This window comes from Gavia stellata, chromosome 3 (assembly GCF_030936135.1).
Source record: "Gavia stellata isolate bGavSte3 chromosome 3, bGavSte3.hap2, whole genome shotgun sequence".
Classification (NCBI taxonomy): Eukaryota; Metazoa; Chordata; class Aves; order Gaviiformes; family Gaviidae; genus Gavia; species Gavia stellata.
This window is the reverse complement of record NC_082596.1, coordinates 39,078,082-39,086,879: the sequence shown is the minus strand read 5'-3', so window position 1 is coordinate 39,086,879 and position 8,798 is coordinate 39,078,082. Positions and strand designations below refer to the sequence as shown.

Here is an 8,798-nt window from a genome sequence, read left to right as displayed (position 1 = left end):
CATTGATGCACGCTGGACAGAGACCTTAGACATAACCTAAGGCCTGTTTGTATCTGTCTATGTTAGTGAACAGTGCGGCCCACCGGGAGCAGATCTGTAGATTGTTTCAACCGTTTCTGGGGGCCACCTGACCTCCATGCCATAACACATTTCTGGACTCAGCAGGCTGACTGGCTGTTAGCAGTTGTAGGGCATTAGGTACACTCTTGGCATGCACATGCTCTCAGCTCTCACATGAAACGTTTAAGCTGTAGGAATGTCAAAGTTCCATGTAGATTTGTAGAAGGCATTTCTAGAGAGCATGTTCAAGAAAAGGTATTAATTTTTTTTTGTTTTTTTAATTCAGTCAAATGATAGAAGTTTCCATGTACACTAATAGATGGGATTAGAACCAGTCTTTTTAAATCCAGCCTGGCAGGAAAAGACAGAAGCCCCTTTCCAGGAAAGGTGGCTTAGAACAAAACTACTCATGGTTTACTCTAGCACCTTGACATGCCATACTGGTTCCTATCAGAGCAGATGACAGCAAGATTGCACCATGTTAAATAATCACAGGTTGTTTATAAATATTACATTGAAATATTGCTGTATACATATTTGTAAATGCATTAATTTTAATTTTCATTAAAATTACATATTAAAATATGCTTATAAATAGCCTGTAACAAGTAGCAAAATTTATATTGCTGTTGAGGCCCTGTCTTTAAGCAAGTCACATTCCAAAAAAAAAAAAACAAAAACCAAACCGTGAGTCACAGAAGACATCATCAGATACTGATTTTAGTGGTTGTTTTGAAAACAGCTGCAGGCATTCAAAAATGTCGAAGAAGAATCAATACTTTTCCACACTTAGCCCTACAAATCTGTACAGGCTGTAAGGAAGCTTAGATGCAGTCTCTCTGTAGTAAGTTACTCACACACAGCCATTGCCTCTTTGTCCTGACAGCTGCAAACACCACTGGTAAGTATCACCCTTTCAAAGACAACCTGTTAAAATAAGGCTTTTCTGTTACTGCAAGTTATAACCAAAGCTCATGATCCCATTTGATCCTTCTCTGCTGAAGTCAGACAACAGCAAGAACTTGCACTGACAGCAAAAGCAAAGGAAGGAAGTTCACGCAGGTTCAAAAAAATGGTTTCATAAATTTATTTCTTTAAACATGGCCACTTTGAGATTAATGATACTACTTTAGGGAACATGAAAGAATAATAAACAACTTAGTTTTAGAAGGGAAACAATCAGGTAAGTCAGGATTCGCTTTTCAAACAGTAGAAGGCCAAGCTCCAAGAGGCAATAAATTTTGGCATATAAGGACTAATATTTTCAAATCTAAGTTGGCTTAGTTTTACAGTGGAAGCTGACTGCAACCTTAGCTACCTTTCCATAATGCTGGACTCGGTTGTAACTTAAATGTACAGGAGCATAATGTGAAAAGGTTTTTTTTATTAATTAAAAGTTAACAGCAACAGGCACATATTAAAATGAATATGGCAAAGCCTTTACAAATGGCTTTACGCTGAAGCTCTCTCCCAAAAATGGCTGTTGCAACGAACTGTAAACAGAATTAATAAACAGTCTTTTACAATAATAACAGGGAAATACAAATGAACTGAAAGAAAGCACCAGTTTCTCCAACTAGATTACAGTTGTGCTTACTGTACTTAAAACAATGTAAAACAAATTACAAAAATGGAATGTTGTAAGTTTAAAATTAGTCCTTTAATTTTGTCCTAAAAAACATTTTCTCCTTTTCCCATCAAAAACCCATTAGTGGGTAATGTTTCAGTAGAGGGAGGAATACGTAAACAATGCACTTTTTTTTTTATTATTTTTCAAATCAAAAACAAATTTGGTCACTTAGCTTTGTGCATAGTTTAAGGCATCTGTAGCAATTTGTTACAGTTTCCTCCCCAATGTGGCTGTTCATGAAATTGTCACATTCTAAAAGAATAAATTAAGAAAAAAAAATGTTGCCGTTCAAACCCTTCCCGGTACCCTCCCGCCCTCCCCCATCCCAAACATACTCACACACCCACACATACACACACGCTGCAGCGAAAGGGGCATTTGTACCCTTGTTCTGAAGGACACGCTTCCCATCCCACTTTATTTCAGATTGGCAAATACCCTGAGCTGATTATGGTGTTCGACATTCCACCTTTTTCTTGCATGTGCAGTTCAAGTGTACAATAGTGGAAACAACATGCGATGTTTCCACTGCAGAATCGCAATGCAGTTTGGACGCTTCCCCCCCTCCCCACCCACCCCCCTCCCGCCCTGCCCTTCCCAAATTCAGAAGTGTTTTCTGCCATTAAAAAACTGCATTCCCATTTAGCACTGGAGTAAAGCTTGGCTGTGCTCTATGATGAATGCTCAGTTCCCAGTGCACAAACAAAATCATGGCAAATGGGAGGCTTTTCTGGCATCCAAAGAAACAAGAGCTGCAGTCTCAGATTTGATTTTTTTCTTTTAAAAAAGCAAAAAAACCCAAGTTAGTGGTTCCTTCACAGCCATGCGCAAAGGTTAAGTCTAGAACCAATAGTTTCAGAGTACATTTGTAAACATCAAGTCTTGCCAGAGGCAGCAGAGGATGGGCACTTCACATTTCCGTATTAAAACAGGGACTGAGTGGAAGGTATGCTTTGAACACATTTATGCAAGTCTTGCTAAATTCCAAGGAAGTGGAACAATCCATCTCAAGTCTTAGATTTGCAGACCGTATTCCAGATTTCACCAAAAAACCAAAACTGTGTGGCACAATGAAGCTTTCGTACTGTTCCTCCAAGGCTCAGTCACTGCTGTGCTTTGCATATTCAAGGTTCCAAACAAAAACCAACTGAGGCGTATGCATATTGCTCTATGTTCAGATCTTGCAGTTTAAAAAAATTCTGGTTCAAATGGTCTGTGTCAAAGGAAAACTTGGAAATAAATAATGCTGGCATCATTTTACCAAAACCTTGGGCAGGCAAGTATCTCCTTTAATCCAACCGTGCAGATACCAAGAGAAGAGGCAGTTTTGTCACGAAGACTGAGGTCAGGACAATCGAGGTTCCTGAGGTAATATGTCTGAGTCCATTTCTTCAAAAGCGGGGTCAACATCGTCACCGCTGCCAGACTGTTCCCTCTGCACTCCCTTCCAGCTAGCCTTGTTCAGTCCCAGGTGGCCAAGCATTGTCTGCGACAGCCTGGTGTTTGAAAACCGGGCCCATTCCCCAAACAGTGGTTCCACTAAGTAGGTCATAAAACCTTCGAAAACAAGTGAACAAACACATCCAAGTGAAAAAAAGAGGGAAAAAACCCACTCAAATGGAATATTTTAAGTAAAATTCAGTAGCAAAAAATAAACAATGCGTCAGACTATTCTTCTCCAGTGTGCATTTAAAAATTCATTTCAATATTTAGGGCATCTTTACAAAACAATCTCTCGAAATGTAAAAAATTTTACTGGTCAGTCAAAAGAACAGCATTACATTGGATGACAAATTAGCCTCCTTTCCTTCACAACAATGGCCAAATAAAGGAAAATGTTGGAGAACATGGGGGGAGAATCTGAACATCAGCCACTAAGTCACACAAACTACTTTAGAAAACCTAAATTTCTAAAAGAAAGGTTTTGTAACAAATTACCCCATAGGCAATCTGAATTGTATTACACAGGGGAAAAAAGATACTCTTTTCACAACATTAAGCTGACTAAAAATACTTAAAAATACAAATTAGAGAAATTTTTAAGCAAAAAGGCCACAGAACATCGACACACAAACATCTATATACATTTGGGTGTATGCGCATGTGCGCTTATTTATAGCGTCTACTTCCATGAACCAAAAATTCAATGGTAAGACAACCAAAATTGAATCTGTCAATTACAGAAATGTATGATTTTCTAACATTCTAAATTGAAGCAGTGCAGCTGATTAAACAGATCAGGTTTTGTCTCTAATTTAAAACAATAATTCATACTGCATTTGTGGTTAAATTTATTCTTTTCTTTAACTGTGCTTGTAACTGAGACCTATTCAATCTACTAAGCAACTTTATTAAAAATAATTATAGAGAGTCATTTTACTACTTTAAATCCAACTCAAGTTAGCAAAAAATAAATTAACATAATGGCTATTCACCCTTCTCCATCAAATCTCTGCCCACCACCCTTCTTAAGGCTGCATTTAAAAGGAATGCTAACATTCCAGGAAGCTAAACACAGAGAGCTGGAACCCTGTTGTGGCAACCTCGATGTGAAAGGCATCCGAGACTGCACAGACAAGGGAACGGACACTCCTCCTCTTCCCAAACTGGCCACTTCAGATGAGGAAAGTTCTGGGCAGCAGCACAGGAGAAGTCAGACAGCTGCTCCCCATGCTGTACCTGCTCTGTGAGGAAACACAGGGCCTTCGGTCTCCAGGACTGTCAGTGCAGCACCTTTCGTAAACACTCAATTCAAGGGAGAAATGTTATATAGCAAATTGAAAAAAATTGCTCTTTGTAACGAAGTGCTGCCGCGCACACACACACAGCAGGTACTACCTCTAGGAAATCTATCTAAAAGGTACTTTTTTCAAATTGCATCCTGAAAGAAATCTACTAAAATAAATTGAACTGCAGTTACCAATCTGGATGTTGGCAATAGTTTCTGTCTGTCGGTCACAAAGTGGACTCACACCCAAGTGATACTTTTTTTCAATATCTCCTAAAGAAAAATATAATACAACTATTAAGTCATCAAGTACAGACCCAAATGGAATCAAACACTGACAGAGGTGAGTTGTGTAAGTTGTTTAACAAGGATGGTATCTCACAGCAGGTTGAAAGCATTTACTTCCATCCCCCATTTCCCAAAAAAAACCCCAAACCCACAAGTAGGTCTGTTACTGAGACTAACGGTACTTTGTATTTTTCATCGAGCAATAATTAAAAAACATCAAATCACAGGTTTTCTGAAGGATTAACACACTTCCCTGCAAAACCTCCTAGACTGCCATAGAAATGACAAATTAAGATCCCCCCTTAGCAATATGGAAGGTAATAGCTTAGCCTTCAGAAATTTCTCACTGAAGGCAATTTGTTGTTCTGCCTCCCCATCACCTTTATCTAAGAATAAGCTTCACATGATTAGCACCAAATAAAGCAGTCTGTTCCCCATTTATCGTATCTATGCACAAATTAGCATGTCTCATGTCAGCTAAACTAGCCTTAAGAAAGGAAAAGCACACTTCATTTTATTATTAGAACAGTTTAATAATAATGGAGAAAATTCACTCCATTTGTCAAATCAAAAGCTTTATTAACTGCTTACTTATGTAAGTAGCCTAAACTGCATGGTAACTAAAAATCTCCCAGGCTCTTACCCACATACCAACAGGCCTCACAGCCAAAGTTTAAATATTGAAGATACATGATTAATATATTTCATAATTTACTGAAACCACTAGGTAAATGTAAAGTGAGTATAATCATTCATCTGAAGCACCTTTCAGGCTGAAGGATCTATTGAACCAGCCATTCTAGATTCAGATTCTCAGCAGATTCTTCGTCGGGTTTTAGTAACCAGCCTTTTGCAAGAAGTACAACCCATGAAAGTAAAAAAATCCCATACTGTACTGTAAATCTCTATTAGTCCTAAATATAAATCCCTTTATTTGCAAGCAGCTATGACTCATGTTGCTTTGCCCACAGCACAAATAAGTTATGTACTAACAGATACTTCTACTCTTACTTGCCTTGATGGAAGAACTCTTCTGTTACTTTTTCACTCCACTGCTTACTCAGCTCCCACGTCCGACATGGATTACAAATATCAGCACACTTCAAAGCCATCTAGTAAGTTAACATACAGTGTTAGATCACCACTCCCTCTAACAGAAGCATCTGTAATTATTTATTTCCTGACAGCAGATTATTTTAAGTTTTGTGAATAACAAACCTGCCTACCATTTGTGCTTCTCTCTAAAGTTATGTTCTAAAATCATATTTAAAAAAAGTTCAGGGAACTATTAGATCTCATGATCGTGACTGAATTGGCATATTACTCAGAGAAGTCAAAGTATTTCAGAGGCACTATATTTAGTATATTCGCTAGTACAGGAGACAACAATAAATTCAGAAAAAGAAACGTCAAAGTAAGCAAACAGTATTTTGCATTTCTGGCTCTGAAGCTCACATTTTTAATAATGGTTTGCACAGGACCAAACTTACTTGTTTGTCAACTTTCCTTTATAATCCACAATATGAACCTAATAATAAAATTTTCTATAAACCTAAAGAGGTTCTCGAGGCTTTGTTTTTAAAGCTTGCTAAACCTCTCTCTAGCACAGCTGCAAACTGATTCACAACAATAGTGCTTTCCTCTCCTGAAATAGGTTCTGACAAAGCATTTCACAGGTCCCAGACTGCACTGGAGTCATCAGAAGAACTAAACCTTGTCTTGGAAACACAACTCTCCTTGCTTTAGCAGCTCTCAGTTATCAGACTTACCAACACACAACATCAGTTGGGAGAAGTGCTGGCAGGGGGGGAGATTGAAGTGGAGGGAACAACCTTTTTGTAACGAAACAAAATGACTAAAACATATTTCTACTTCATTTTGAAAGTAGGAGATAGCCTGGAAGAAGTAGTATTTAGCATTTTAAGTAAATTATTTTTGATGCTAAAATGATGTTTTAAAAAAATATTACCAAAAAGATCACCTGTAAAATGAAGTGACGATGGTTCGCATTCTCTAAACATAGGTCTCCTCTATCCAAATGGGATCGAAACATGGACAAATACTCATTTTGCTGACTGATGTCTGTGGCAAGAATGAGATCACCTATCTGGCTTTCCATCAGCTGCCTGAAATTAGTGATACCAAACATTCAAAAAGCATAACAATTAAGAACAACAGCCATCACTAGATTTACATGTCTTTTAATCATATTCGTTATTACACAAGTCACAAGCTTTATAATCAGCATTTTCACTGAACTGTTTCTTTTTTTTTTTCCCCCCTCCTTGAAAAAGTCCTACAACAGCCACAGAAATATCAGGATGTTTCAGTAGCAGCTTTCAAGAAGACTAAAACAGTTTTTAGCCTCCCCCCCCTTTAGCCCCTCCCCCCCTTTTTTTTTCCTCCTTAAAAATGCACAAACTAATTGTTTAAAGCTTATTTCTTGTTAAAGTAGGTGAAGAGGGTCTATTTTAAACTACTGTTGTGGTGGCAGAATGAGAAAAGGCTGCCAAGTTTAATCTAAACAGGTGCTTGACTGTAAGAATACACTTCTTCAGTGTGCTCACAGTAAATGTTATTTTCCGAATATCACATTGCACCATGAACTGCTCTACTCCAACAACATGGTATCTGGGAATTCTTAAAATAGATCACAATCTACGTTTTGTATTCAGAACTGCCATGCAATAATTGAGCTTGTTTTGCAAGGCTGTCTTGCTTAAGTGACAGCTTACGCACATCAAAGGTATTAATACTATTTCTCATAAACATACCTGTTTTCTAATGACATATGTGCAAATAAACCAGACTCTCTCAGCAACCCCACTGCTGATCTCCAGTGATGGTTCTCTAATACTGAGGTATTCTGCAAATGAAAAGGGTATTACAGGTATCAAGCAATGACTTTTTCTTAAACTGAAGAGCTACATACTAAGAGCAGTACCAGACAGTTTCATTGGGTTTTGGGTGTGGTGTTCTTCTTTCTTCTTCTTTTTTTTTTTTCTAAAAGGACATTAAAACTCACATATCCTGAATACTTTGTTAGTTTGCACATTTTTTTATCCCAATGGCATGGAAACAACATCTGGATTCAAACCCACCACTAGCTAAACACAGCACAATTTATACTCCTTTTCTGTACTCCTCAGGCATTCTCCAAACCTGGTTTTAACAAAACAACCGATTTTGTCCTTACCTTATATAAAGTTGCTAAGTAATGGTTTGTTTTAATTAGGAAAGGTTGGTTAACGCCTGGGTGATCCAAATCATGCGTGGCAGCTGCTATTAAACTGAGCAGAATATCCCATGGAGTTAAAGATTTGGAAAGCTGTAAGATAATAACAAACATAATTCTGTTAGCAGTGCAAGTATGCCCTTAGAAGAAGTGCATGGGTGTCACATTTTTGTTTTTCTTTTTCAGTAAATAAAAGCCAGTAGAAACTCAGAGAAAATTTTAATAATATAAAACTAATATTCCACTGACTTTTCACAGTATTCCCCCCCACCAAAGCTACAAAATTTCAACAACGGTTTAAGCATTATTCTTTCCGAATGGGGAGGTTCAGTCTTAAAAAATGCTGGCACACACAATGCTACTTTCTGGCTTATAATGAAGTACTATTTCTAACCAGTTCCTGTAGAAGTGGCAAATTCTTAGAATTAGCTCTCCCTCTCATTTACCAAGTCTGTCTGTGTCAATTCTGCTTTAAATACAGACTATATTTTTAAAAATGTAAACACCTTTCATCTTCAAAGGAAAAAACTAATGCTCTGGAAGACTTCAGAACTGTTCAGAATGGATTGCTACTCTTACGCGAAATTATATTTCAAAGTCTACCATGAAAAGAACCGAAGGAGGAAAATCTGCCAAAAAATAAATATTTTCAAGAAGAATGTGCATGTCAATTAACTCAGCATGAAACTGCATGGACTTATTTTCGCTGTTCATAGCTGTTACTACTGCTGGTTGGGAGGCCTTTGAGTTAAACTCAGTAATAAAGTCTAGCTTGCACTAAAACAAAGAGGATAGTTCTGCCTGCACAAAAGTGAAACACAGCAAACACCCTGTGAGGACAGAAGTTCATATTCCCT

The 8,798-nt window shown here is 37.7% G+C and overlaps 1 protein-coding gene across 2 annotated transcripts in view; it reads right to left on the bottom strand.

Annotated features, from left to right (window-relative positions):
• Window positions 1–2,772: 2,772 nt before the first annotated feature.
• The window catches only part of PDE7A (phosphodiesterase 7A), a 75,279-nt gene continuing 69,253 nt past the window's right edge, over window positions 2,773–8,798 (bottom strand). For both annotated transcript variants that reach the window (XM_059815187.1, XM_009814309.2), the window contains exons 8-13: window positions 7,903–8,034; window positions 7,481–7,572; window positions 6,688–6,832; window positions 5,722–5,818; window positions 4,611–4,691; window positions 2,773–3,247 (exon numbers count right to left, since the gene is read on the bottom strand). In XM_059815187.1, coding sequence (XP_059671170.1) covers window positions 3,036–3,247; window positions 4,611–4,691; window positions 5,722–5,818; window positions 6,688–6,832; window positions 7,481–7,572; window positions 7,903–8,034 — 759 coding nt within the window. In that variant the 3' untranslated portion in view covers window positions 2,773–3,035. The remainder of the gene's footprint in view (window positions 3,248–4,610; window positions 4,692–5,721; window positions 5,819–6,687; window positions 6,833–7,480; window positions 7,573–7,902; window positions 8,035–8,798) is intronic.